The 12,818-nt window shown below is 43.8% G+C and overlaps 1 protein-coding gene across 1 annotated transcript in view; it reads right to left on the bottom strand.

Moving 5' to 3' along the window:
* Positions 1 to 12,818, bottom strand: part of fndc3a (fibronectin type III domain containing 3A) — a 71,446-nt gene that overhangs the window by 9,289 nt on the left and 49,339 nt on the right. The window contains 18 exon segments of the mRNA XM_070543204.1: positions 560 to 709; positions 801 to 914; positions 1,005 to 1,180; positions 1,331 to 1,436; positions 2,101 to 2,219; positions 2,304 to 2,372; positions 2,576 to 2,714; positions 3,615 to 3,701; positions 4,867 to 5,041; positions 5,209 to 5,333; positions 5,430 to 5,483; positions 5,691 to 5,829; positions 5,906 to 5,965; positions 6,046 to 6,212; positions 7,677 to 7,735; positions 7,842 to 8,135; positions 8,225 to 8,471; positions 8,567 to 8,643. Coding sequence (XP_070399305.1) covers positions 560 to 709; positions 801 to 914; positions 1,005 to 1,180; positions 1,331 to 1,436; positions 2,101 to 2,219; positions 2,304 to 2,372; positions 2,576 to 2,714; positions 3,615 to 3,701; positions 4,867 to 5,041; positions 5,209 to 5,333; positions 5,430 to 5,483; positions 5,691 to 5,829; positions 5,906 to 5,965; positions 6,046 to 6,212; positions 7,677 to 7,735; positions 7,842 to 8,135; positions 8,225 to 8,471; positions 8,567 to 8,643 — 2,357 coding nt within the window.

Genomic DNA, 12,818 nt, shown 5'->3' with positions numbered 1-12,818 from the left:
AGTAAAAACTGCCATCAATCAAATGAGTACAGACAGATATTTATTAAAGCTAGAAAACCGTAAGAGACTTTCACTCCACTGTTTTGGCTAGCAGCTTTGGATGCAGCTGAACTACGGAAGCTCTGCGTGGACAATACGTCAAAAACTCCAAACACAACAGACGTTTATAAACGGGACACACTCCTTTCCTGCAAATACATTTTCACAGTTGATGCTAATACCTATGCTCCTTCAAGGGATGTGCTCCTGGCTGCAAAATTTGCACCTTCACATACAAAAAGTTGTCCTTACTTGTGTTTATTTACATGTAGACAAATAAACTTGTTATGATATGTAGATAAATATGTAGATACATAAACTTGTTTATATTCAGTACAACTTGCATATTTTCTTTTTGCTTCCGTTTGTAGAAAAAACAGGAGAAAAGCCCCTAATAATTGTGAATTAAATCACATATTGCAATACTGAAGTAGAGAATAGCAATTGGATTACTTTCCAGAATCGTTTAGCCCTGCCATGAAAACAGGATCCTTGTGATAAAAATTGGTTTGAAGCTCACCTGCACTCGACAGAAGTAGTTGGTTGCAGGCAGCAGCCCCTTCATTTCATGGCTGAGTCCCGCTCCGCTGTAACACACCTGCATGCTGCCTTCGGCCGCTCCCCATTCCAGACGGAACTCCGTCACCGGAGCGCCATTACAAGGAGGCGCCTAAGAGTCAAACCAAATTGTGATCGGTCCTTTATTTTCCCAGAATGGTGTGTGTCGAATGATGTCTGAACAGAAACCGAGCAGGTCTCACCTCCCAGCTGACGACAACACAGCTGGGGGATTTGCACGTGGTTGAAGGGGCTTTGCATTGCTCAGGGGCTCCGGGGCCAGTTGTGACCTCACAGCGCTCTGAGAGAGGCCCAAACTGTTTCAGCAAAAAAAAAAAAAAAAAAAAAAACTGTATTTAATCATTTCAGCCTAGAGTTATAAAGCATCTCCTGGATTAGTCTCTCACCCCAGCCTTGTTCGCCGCTTTGAGCCGGAAGCCGTATGTTCTGCCGGGCGACAACCCTCCCACGGTGCAGTCCAGCTCCGGACCCTGGTAGACCTCCCTGCTCTCATCAGACTGGGGCCCGATGACCTCTACGCTGAAGCAGGTCACAGGACTTCCTCCGTCGATGTGAGGAGGACCTGAGAAGTTTTCAATGCAAATAAATCACATTACAAATGAATCCTGATTTTAAAAAAAAGAACACAAAAACACAACATGGTCAAAGCTCATCTCCTCAGCAGAAGCTAGAAACACATCCCACACACAGCTAAGTGAGCAGAGTGACTCACCCCAGCGCAGTTGCACCTCCCTGGCTTTGGGCTTGCCCACCAGCCGAGGGGGCTGGCATGGCCCTGGGGGCACAGCGGGAGTCTGGACCTGCAGCGTTTCTGACAACTGGGAAAAAAAACAAAATAACGGCACACCAGTTAAAATAACAAATTGACAATCTCACAAAATCCTCACAGTCATCCCGACAAAGGGATGCAGTTTTCGTTTTCACCGGCTTATCGCGATGATTCAGGCGACGGCGGACTGCCGAGGAGGCAAACATGGATGCATTGTTTAGACGTGCACCAGCAAACCGAGGAACCTCAATGGATATTTGGCAGATTACCTCAGAGGTACGAAAACTTCCCGCAGTGACTCGTGTCTTTTAGCAGCGCAAGCGGCAAAAGCTGCTGGAGGAATTAACGAAGAGCTTCTGAAGTGAGCTAAAACGCAGAAACCTCCTCCGACAAATTAAAGCTGGGCTAACTGATTAGCAGGATTGTCTCGCGCTTTCTAATCAACCACCACTGGAGGTGGACTAAATGAGTTTTTGTTCAAACTTAACGGACTGAGAATGAATACGTGGAGCTGCTCGGGTTAAGAAAATGTTAACCACATAAACACGAACGTAGAGCGTTTAAATCCTCGTTAAAAATGAGCCTAGGAGCATTTAAAAAAACAAAAAACGTTTCCTCCCTGCAGCCAAAATAAACGGTTATCAGACTCTTGTGCAGAAACACAAAGCTGCACATCACCATGCGTGCACGCGCGCTAGAGCAGAGTGACTCACTGGGCTCTGCCCCCCCTCGCTCATGCAGTAAACTCTGGTCCGGTAGGAGCAGCCGGGTTTCAAACCGCCACAGACGTGTTCCAGGGCTGACCCCGAGTACACCAGCTCCCACGACGCTCCTAAAAACCAAAAACATACAAATCATCCCACAGATCCAACAGCTCTATTCATCTGAAACTGTCTTGTTATTCTGTGCGACTAACCAGTTACGCCTTCAGACAGCTCCACAACATACTTTGTGATCTCTGCTCCACCGTTCTCTTTAGGAGGCTCTGGATATAAAAAATAAAAATAAAAATAAAAGTCAGACATGCATTTGTCCAGAGAGGTGTTAGATGTGAAAACCAGCCATCAGACTACGTCGTCTAGCGTTAGCTTCAGAAGCTAAGGGGAATCTTTAAACTGGATTTGGCAGCTCGACAACAAAACAGCGCGGAGGAGTTTTTAGTGAAGAGGTACTTGGAGGGAAGCTCACCCCAAGCCATTTTGAAGCTGTCGGGCTGGACTCGTCCTCTGATGACAGGTCTGCAGGGGCAACTTGGTCTGTCTGGCTTCGTGATGAATTCCACAACCTGACTGGGGTTACTCTTCCCTTCTGAGTTGTATGCTGCCACCTGGTTAAAGTGCATGAATACAGGAAGTGAGCGGTCATCATTTCTGTCAGAACGCTGGCAAACCGTTTGCCCAAAGGAAACTATGTGAGAGCTGTTATGTTTCCAGAAAACAAGTCAGTCACAGGAGACGGAGAGGCTGCAGGAATCAGTGTGCCTGCAAATAAAACAACCCAGAGAACGTAGGAACAGGAATCTGCTGCCTACATCTGCAGAAAAAACCTGCTTTGACACCGCGAGCTTGGCAAATTATGCCAAACTGAGTCAATGTAGCTTTAGCGGCATTTGCATTTCATCTGTAATAATGTAGATTTCTGCACAAGCCTGCTGAGCAGAGCTCAGTGGACTAAGACAAAGATCCTCTCCTCACACCATGCAGCTGGATAATCAAAACAGAGGGAAGATTTTTTTTTTGTTAATTTAGGTCGTGTTTTAGTGCGCTTGGCTGATGCTATTTAGACTTGAGCTGGCAGTCATTCCTCTGGCTAACCGAGTAAAGCCCGTAATTTCCTTATCAGTCTAGAGCTTAATTTGATTTCATATTCTGGAGACAAATGGCAGAAAAAACAAGCCATAACCACCACAGAAAGGAACCAACGTAAACATCAGAGGAGTGAGAGCGTGAGACAGCGAGGAAAACACCGGTCTGTCCCTAACTTCTGCGTCATCCTGCCAGCTAAAAGGCTGCATGTCGGTCAGCTAGCTTCTCACTGGGGCCGAGCATGTGATCAACCCTCCTGTTGATGCTGTCAGCTCTGCTGGCAGAATCCTGTGAATGGATGAGTCATGTGGGGAATGTGGGACGCTGCTGCCCCCCCACACACACACACACACACACTCCACTTCCCAAATTAAACCAACAGATCACCTGTTCTGACTTAACGCCTCGCGAAGCTCACTTACCCTAAACTTGTACTTGGAGCTCCTGTGGAGGTTCCTCACGGTGAAGGAGAGCTCATCGCCGTCATAGCTTGGCTGGAAGCCATATCCCTGGGAGAAAGATGAAGGGGGGAGAAGCAAAAAGCACCAGCTGAGCAATCACTTCCTCAGCCACTGCTGTAGCACGGGAAACAAAGTGCTCTGTGGGAGGAGCCGCCACAGGTGTCGAGGGAAGCGTTTCAACAGCAGCCAAACCTGCCGGTGGCTGCGTGTCGTGGGATTTTTTTTTTTTCATATTAAGATGATTATTACAACACTTTCCACCTACGACAAAAATAAATCTACACATTTTAAAGCCTGCTTTGATGATTGTGTGAATTCACGTGGAGATGGGCGACAGGAAAACAAATCATTTTGATATAGTTTCATATTAGATCATGAATATTAGAGAGACAATGTGTAATTCTACTGTTAATCTCTGGAGATATCCAACTAAATGTTGTAGAAAATTAATTAAATGATGTCCAAGTGTTGAAAAGCATTGGCGGCTTTGTAACATACAACGCTAAAAATTGGGTGTAAAACACAAGGGAGCGGGTCCAAGTCCTTGAGCGACGCGATGTTTCCTTCTACAGGAGCCTGTGAGGACCAAACATATTTACTGATTTGTAACGGATGCAAAATTTTTGTAATTCATAAAGGTCGTTGGCTTAAACATTAACATCTTCACTGATGTGCTTGTTATTTTGCTTGAGGTTGAACGATCTGACAAAGTACTTGTTCGGGATTTTTGACCCTAATGGCCATCCGTTGGTAAAGTCTTACTTGAACACAAAAATGCTGCTTGCCCCCTTTCACCAGGGACAATTCACACGGTCACTTAAAAAAAAATTATAATAAATTATAATGATAATGTTCTTTTATTTACCATAAAGCGTCCCGTTCTTGAGCGAATCTACTTTTCTGCCATTACACCTAAACTTCCCCACAGTGGGGGAAAAAAGGACACTGCTGTTGTACTTTATTCTAAATACTCACATTTATTTTAATTTCATTGAAATAATCCAATGGTTATTTTTGTAAGTCTCCTCGCCAAGAAGACGAAGTGTCGTATTTTAAAAACAAAGAAATTCACATCACCGTAGACCCAGTTTGAACGCAGCCCCAGGTCTATGATCGCTTTGTTGCACAGCAGTAAGCACACCTTTCATAATGAAAGAAGCCAAAAAAAGGCTAAATCGCTACAGCGAAGAGTAATTATCTGAAGGATATTTACCGAGTCTTCTTCCTCCATCTCTAAAATATAGTAGATGTCGTCCTCCTTGGGTGAGCTACTGGGCCTCTGCCACTTCAGACACAGCCAGGTCACTCCTGCCATCTCCAGCTCTGGAGGGAAGGGTGGCAATGGCACACTGCATGAGGTGAACAGGTCCACCACTTCACTGAACTCGCTGGGGAGGGCAGAGAAAGACAGAGGACGGGAGAGGATGGGAGAAAGAGACAGCAAAGCCCGAGTGAGACACATACATGGACATACAGATGGAGACGGCAAATGGAACGAAAAAGTAACATAAAAATGGACGACGGCGAGGGCACCGTAGGATGGAGGGGTGCTTACCTCACACCCATGTCGTTTTTTGCGGCGAGTCGGAAGGAGTATCTAGAAGCTGGAGACAGCTTGGTCACTCGGTACTGCTTCTGAGGTCCATAGTAGCACTGTTCAAACACACCAGTGCCTTTGCCCTTTGAGAAACATGGGCTTAGGTCAGGAGAGTGACTCCAAATCAAACCTACACGTTTGAGATTTAAGACGGGGGTCGCTTCAGAATCAGACTTTACCTCATCCCACTGAAGGTTGTAGTTTTTAATCTTGGATCCGTTGTCACAAGGAGCCTGAGGAAGAAGAGAATGGTTTACTTGATGTCGTTTTGCCAGCTCGGTATAAATGCTGCACTTTTTAAATCTATCCATACCAAAGCTGTTGTATAACATAACATAATAACATGCAGCATTTTATTTCTGCAGATAGCTTTGCAAAATAAAACTAAAAACATTTTTATTAACCAACTCCAGCATCACGAGGGAGTTACGTGAAATCACCTTCCACTGCAGTGTCAGGGAGTTTTTGGTCCCGCTGGACTTCCTGGGAGGACCGGGAGGATCCGGCTCACAGCTGAGAGTGGTGAAGCTCACGGCCTCAGACGGGCTGCCCAGTAAACTGGTGCACATCGCCTGGACCCTGGAGGAGAAAACAAGTGTTTACACCAGGTTGTTTTACTGGGAAAATTTAAAGCAGGCAGGAAAGTCGTTTCCACCTGACATGATAGTCTGTCGCTGGTCGAAGGCCTTCTAAAGTCGCACTGAGTCCCTCCCCACTGCATCAACAGAGAATTGAACATTTTTATTTTTAGCTTTTTTTTCCCATCACTGTAAAAAACACGACTTTAAAACATACCTGTACTTGCTCTGATATTTCCCATCTTTGCCAGTAATGGAGATGGAGATCTCATAGCTGAGGGGCTCTGGGAGGACTGGTTCCTCCTCAGTGGTGGTGTTTTCACTCTCTGGCCGGGTGGGGTCGCTCCAGTTGACGACTGCTTCTCTGGCCTGGATGTCGGACACCTGGAATCAGAAGTTTTCATGGGTTACCCACGAAAAAAGGGTATTGTTCACTGATAAACCATGTAACCAATACAATCGGTCACTCCGAGTTACATGTTGAATGTGAAAAATGTCTTTAAATGTCTCCCCATGCATTAGTGGCAAAAAAAGAAATAAATGACGAGATGATTGGGTGAGAAAAACAAAGATAAATGTATGGCCACACCCACTTTGGCTTGGGACCACCCACAGATGGTCTGACTAGTAGAAGCTAACTATTAGGAAGTCCACAACATGGTGAAACATTTTCCAGCCTCTCTTATTTGTGGAAAGAAGACATGAACATTGCATTTTTCAATTAAGAAGAGTGAACGGAGGCAGCGGAAGAGTTGCAATGCTATTAGCCGATCAGAGGAAAGCTGTTCACATATCATGAATATTTATGACCAAGTCTCATAATCCTATAACTGTCTGCCCACAGGTCCTCCGACTAACTTGTAACTTGTGAAACAGGAGCACCAGAACTTCTTAACAGAGAGAACGACTCACAAAGTACTAATTTATACTAGAGACCACAGCTAAGCTATTGAGGAAAAAAAAGGATAAACAATTAGCGAATGAGAAATTTAAGGACCTTTCTTGTACTAGGTCTAGTTTCTAGTGCTTGACCAACAGGTCAAATAATCTGGTAAACCATGATCTCCTAGTCTCGAGTCATTTTATTGAAACATTTTTTTTCCCTTTTTTAATATTTTGAAACAGAAATTGTTCATTTATTTTCTCACTCAGCAGTTTCATTCATCATTCGTGCAAAATACAGTCATCAACAGTCTCCTAAGTGAAAAAAGGGGGAGGAGGAAGAAGTCTTATATGACCTACCCCTTTCTACTTCATACAATATAATTTACACAATGGCCTTATACACAAACCAAGTATAGAACTTCCTTATCCTTGTAAACAAAATCACAATAAAACTTATCAATATACTTATCCAATATTTACTTATCAATCATACGACTCCATGATTTTTTCTTTATAGTCTCTTAAATTGATCGGTAGTTAAACATTTTTTCAGGTCATGATCCAGATTATTCCATAATTTTACTCCATATGCTGAAATACACATTTGCTTTAGATGTTGTTCGTGCAAAAACTCTTTTAACCTCAGGCTTCTTTCTATTTTTTCCATCATTTGAAATCAAAACAAAAAACTTCTGTAACTTCAGTGGCAGTAACCTCTTTTTTGCCCTTAACATAATTAGTAAAGTTTTCAAAAGAACCAAATCCCTGAATTTCATAATTTTTGATTCAATAAAAAGTCTATTGGTATGTTCCCTAGCATCTACTTTATATATCATTCTCATAGCTTTCTTCTGTAATAAAAACAAAGGATTAGTGTTTGTTTTATGTGTTGCTAGTGATAGAACCGTTTGTTTGCTCAGACGGAAACATAAAAGATCAAATAAATGAGAGAAAATCACCAACCTCTGGTTTGGTGATGTTACTCAAAAGTGCGAGCAAAGCCTGAGTCTCTTTATCAAGTTCTGTTAAAAAGAAAACAGGAGAAAAAGGCAGCAAATTTAGACAAACAATACATTTAATGAAATCAAAGATGAAATGAAAACAATGAGTGAAACCTTAGAGCCTCACCTTTCAACTCTCCGTTCTTTTCTTTGCCTGTCTGCTTGTCAGAGCAGGCTACCACATGCCTGTGCTCCGCGTCCAGCGCCTTCCCTCCGATGCCGTTCTGGATGTCCACAGTTGGGGGACTGTTGCAGGATTTCCGAGGTGATGGTGGGGGACTATCCTTCACCTGCCCTCCGCCACCTCCAACTCCCTGACGTTCTTTCACTTTCTTCTGGAGACGTTCGTGTGCTTTGCTCGCTCGGTCGTCTCTGTGAACAAACGATGGGCGTCCGTGTTGGGAAAGAGAATCTGTAGAAACTGAAAAAGGACAAAAAGAAAAGAGAACAAGATTAAAGAGTTTCAGATTTTATTTGTATACATGAGAGCGGCTGCTTGTTCCAGCTCACCCTGGTCTGAGAAGAACTGAGCCGGGTGATACTGGGAGATGTACTGGGAGCTCAAGTCCCCCACACCCCCAGCAATGCCTGTGTACAGGTGAGGCGGAGGAGGCATCATGGCAGGGTGCGGGATGAAGGCAGGCAGGTGCGCATGGGGTGGTGGTGGAGGATGGTGGAGAGGGGAATGTCCCCCTGGGTGGAAATCTGGTTGCTGAGGTAAAACCAGAACCCTCCGCACTCCATTTTCTTCTATGATCTAGTGGGAAACCAACAAATTAACACGAGCACAAACCTCCTCAGAGTTCAAATAAGATAGCAGCAAACATCGTTTGGGGGGAGGGAAGGGTTCACCTGTGACACGTATCCAGGAGGCACATAGATTGGAGGCACTGAACCATTTGGAGACATCATGGGAACCTGAGCAGGACCTGTGAGGAGGTGAACGATCAAACACTACATCAGGACAAGAGACCGACTCGTCTTTGATCAAATCTGATAATAGTGGAGGGTGTTGGACAGAGGGCAGGGTGTAACTTGAGTCAGACAGATTCAGACTGCACTGTAGAAATAAGGCTGATCCAGAATCTGTGGAAGCTAAATAATAAGAATGTGCTACAAAACACCAACCTCATTTAGAAGAGGTTGGCTACACTCACGTTGTGTTTAAATGCTTTAGTGTTTTAGTACAAAAATGTTGCTAAAGAGGAACACAGAGTGGTTTCACTCTGCATTTTCAATTAGTCTTAATATTTATGGCTAAAAAGACAGATAATGCATTTCTTCATTACTTGCAAATGTAGGAGCCCCTTTATAAAAGTGCTGAGAAACAACAAAGTTTCCTGCTCCATTGTAGAGGCCAGTTCAGCCGCTTAGCTCAGCTCAGAGAAGCGACAGCTCAGCAAAAAGTCACGGAGACAAAAAATCTCCAAGCCACATTAGCACATTTCACTTTTTAAAAATCTAAGAAAGAAACAATAGGCCCTAAAACCAGACATCGCAGAGAAGCAGAGGGATTCTCTAACCTCTCGGGAAAACACGAGAAGACTTTTTTTTTTTACATTCCTTTTATAAAATATACTGTAATGAAAAAGGTATTTTAAGAGTTACAGAGGTACGAAACTGTGTACGGTCACACCGACGGCCAGCCCCGCTGCCTTAGGCCCTGGCACTCACCCTCAACCTCTCATGGGAGCATAAGAAACAAAGGCTTCAAGCAGGCATACAAACAGAAGCCAGTTTGTTTGGTAACTCACCGAAAACTAAAAAGTATATAAAATCGGTCCACTTAAAAAGTTATCCTGCAAAAGCACCACTTTAAATTGTTGAGAGGATGAAGTTAGCAGTGTGTTTAGGTAGCTTATGCCCTCTTTTGTGTACTTTTGAAATCATAAATATGCATGAAAGCAGAATTTCCTGTAGGGATGCAGCAGAAACTGTGAGTGCACACTTCAAGAGAAAATCAAATGATTCAGGTTCAGAGTTCGCTGCTGCAGTGGTTAACCTAATAGAGGAGCAGGCTAAGCTTGTAGAAAAATGAAAAGCAATTGAGTTTTGTGAAACGGAAGGTGTGAGGAAGCTAACGTGACTTGTTTATCTAAGGTTGTTGGTTGGAATTTGTAACGGGGATTGCAATTGGTGGTACCATCTATCACAAGTCCTAGGAGAACATAATGCAATGAGGACAATGGCAGTGTACACCATGATGTAAGAAGCGTCATGCATGCTTTATCGTATTATCATCCTATCTTTCCAACTTGGGCTGAACGATTTTAGGAAATGACTGAATTGGGGTTTTCTGCCAGAAATTGTTTCGATTTTTTTCAAGGTTTTCTTTTGACTCAAGCTTCAGCAAAATATTCACAATGTCGAGTAACATTTACAAACCAGTAAGCCATTACTCCAACGCAAGGATGAAAACTAAAGGGAAGTACTGCTTTTAGAGGTATTTCATGGATGCAGTTTTCCCCAGCCTTGTGTTTTCAAAAATACTGCTCAAACATTATACATGCTTATTTACCAAAACAGACGATGGGTCTACCTTTAGGTCTCCTCCCGGTTGGACGTGCCCAGAAAACCTCACCAGGGAGGCGTCCAGGAGGCATCCTGACCAGATGCCCGAGCCACCTCAACTGGCTCTTCTCGATGTGGAGGAATAACGTTGAAATAACATTTTAAATAACCGAAATGTATTTTTCTGACATGTTTGTGTTTGGAAAATTTAAGTTAAATGTTTCGGATATGTACTGGTTTTTTTTAAATAAAAACTAATAAAGAAGCAATGCAATACATCGCTAGATGCTAAACTCTCCCAGAGTTACCACGAGGACCAATTTGGTGTGCCACTCCAAAGATTTCTTTGGCCCCGTCTGGCCACCCCCTGACAGGATGTCCAGACAGTCCTCTGAATCCCTCTGTCAGCTAGGGCTGTCGCGGTAACCGCAAAAATTAAATATCGCAATATGAAGAAGCCCACCGCGCTGCATCATGGGCCACCACGATTACTGAACTTGATTCAACTCAATGATGCATGTTGAGAAGGATGGCTGCACTGGTATCAAAACGAAACGTTACTTCGCTCCTTTGGGAGCGCTTTGGTTTTCAGTACGTCAGCTGCTGCGCAGCCAGAGTCCTTGGCCGAGACGGAGCTGCCACCAGCGGCAAAAAAAAAAAAAAATTATAATAATAAACGCTCGGAGACCTCCTGAAGTCCCAGACAAGCACTGCTTCTGCAACCGTCCCGAAGAGAGTTTGAGCCGAGCTGGAGCTCACTCGCTACCTGCAGGAGGAATGCACCCACCCTAAAGAAACCCCCCTGACATGGTGGAGCAACAACCGGGAGAGATTCCCTTTGCTCGCCAGAGTTGCACGCAAGTTGAGTTCGGAAGCGAGCGGGGCCGGACCGGAGCGGAGGTAGTGGAATTTGGGGTAAGTGCAACGAGCGCACCATCCGAGAGGGTTTTCAGTGTTGCTGGAAATGTTGCCTCCCCTCTCAGATCCTCTCTCAAAGCGTATATGGTTAACATGCTGGTTTTCCTTGTATGTAACAAGGACGTGACCGAGCTATAAATCACCGTCATTCGTGTGTGTGAAAGTGAAATGATAGTGCGCCCGCCCCCCGGCGCGCGCGCGCCCGGTACATGTAATTTTTATGCTTGATTTTAAACAACTAAACAAAATGGGGACTTGTTTCTTATTTGTTAGATGCTGCAGCCAAATTTGCATTTAAAAGTTTAACCTTCTCCTGAATTTTGTTGTTTTTAAGTTCAGTCGGACTCCAACTGTCGGACAAACAAACGTTACTGCGATCTGTGTTGTTACTGCCCTTTGATCTGCATTCAGTAAAGCGTTATAAAAGAAGGCACGGCAATTTGTAACCTTTTTTAAATGTGTAAACATTATGTTTAGATAGTACTGCAATAAAAAAAGGACTGCAATAATATCGCATACCGCAATATTAAGCCATCCTGAATCACCGCAGGGGGAATTCCTCAACCGCGACAGCCCTACTGTCAGCGCCTCTCCAAAGTAGCACCAAGACACAACACTCACCTCTGATGACCAGTGACGTAAAAGGTGGATTTAATGCAACGTCACCGTTCAGATTGAAGTCGCTTACAAAAACATCTGATATGTATCGGATTTGGTACCACATATGAAAGTGACCTGGATCAGATTAGAAAAAAAATTTAATCTGTGCCGTTCAGATGGTCACAAAAAAAATCAGAAACGGGTCGCATGAAATTGATTTTCCCTCTGGGATTAATAAAGGACATACTCACAATACCTGAGAGGACACAGCTGACCACACATCTTAAAATCCTATGAATAAAACCTGTTTGCAAAAAGCACATGCCATTAAAAGTCTTTCATGGGATGGTTGATATCCCGGACGAGCCCCTATTGTGTTACGTCCTCTATTGGTGGATATGGAGAAGGACGGGGAGTAACACAGAGACATGCATTTCAGGTGTGGAAATTGTAAACATTGATTTTATTAAAAGGATTTGAAAATGACAAAAAGCTCCAAATCTAAAAGTACTTAAACACATTGTTAAAATGGCCAAGGGTTTACATTTAAAACAGACATTTGAAGGCTCTCAAACATTCACAAAACAAAGTCCACTGACTTAAACACAAGTTTGGGAGCCGAGAGGTAACCAGCACTCTGGTCCTTCTCTAAGCTTAAAGAACTAAACCCCATTAAAAACCATTAAAACACCAACAAATGGAGCACATGAGAGAACTGACACAGATCCAGTCTCTCCCTTCCTCCTGGCAGCTCTCCCTTTTATGCTGCTCAGGAGGTGATCAGCCCAAGTGAGTGCAGCTGTGCAGGTAGGAGGAGGAGGCAATGCACTGATTGCCCTCTGCAGAGTACGTTTTCTGAGGTAAACAGCAACAGCTGTAACATATTTTTGAATTGAATTGAATTGAATGTGAGGAAAAAAAATAGGATTTGATTAGCTTTTGTCGGCAGCGTGAATATAGCCAAAACCTACGTCCTTCTCAGCTTTTTATGTTTGAGAAAAAATGACAACACCCTGGCCGGCTGAGAAGGAACCTGTTTCAATACAACCTTCCCAACACGACTGAGATATTCAAC

Source organism: Nothobranchius furzeri, chromosome 13 (assembly GCF_043380555.1).
Source record: "Nothobranchius furzeri strain GRZ-AD chromosome 13, NfurGRZ-RIMD1, whole genome shotgun sequence".
In the NCBI taxonomy this organism is placed as follows: domain Eukaryota; kingdom Metazoa; phylum Chordata; class Actinopteri; order Cyprinodontiformes; family Nothobranchiidae; genus Nothobranchius; species Nothobranchius furzeri.
The sequence above is the reverse complement of the archived record's forward strand: the minus strand, read 5'-3'. Positions and strand labels throughout refer to the sequence as shown.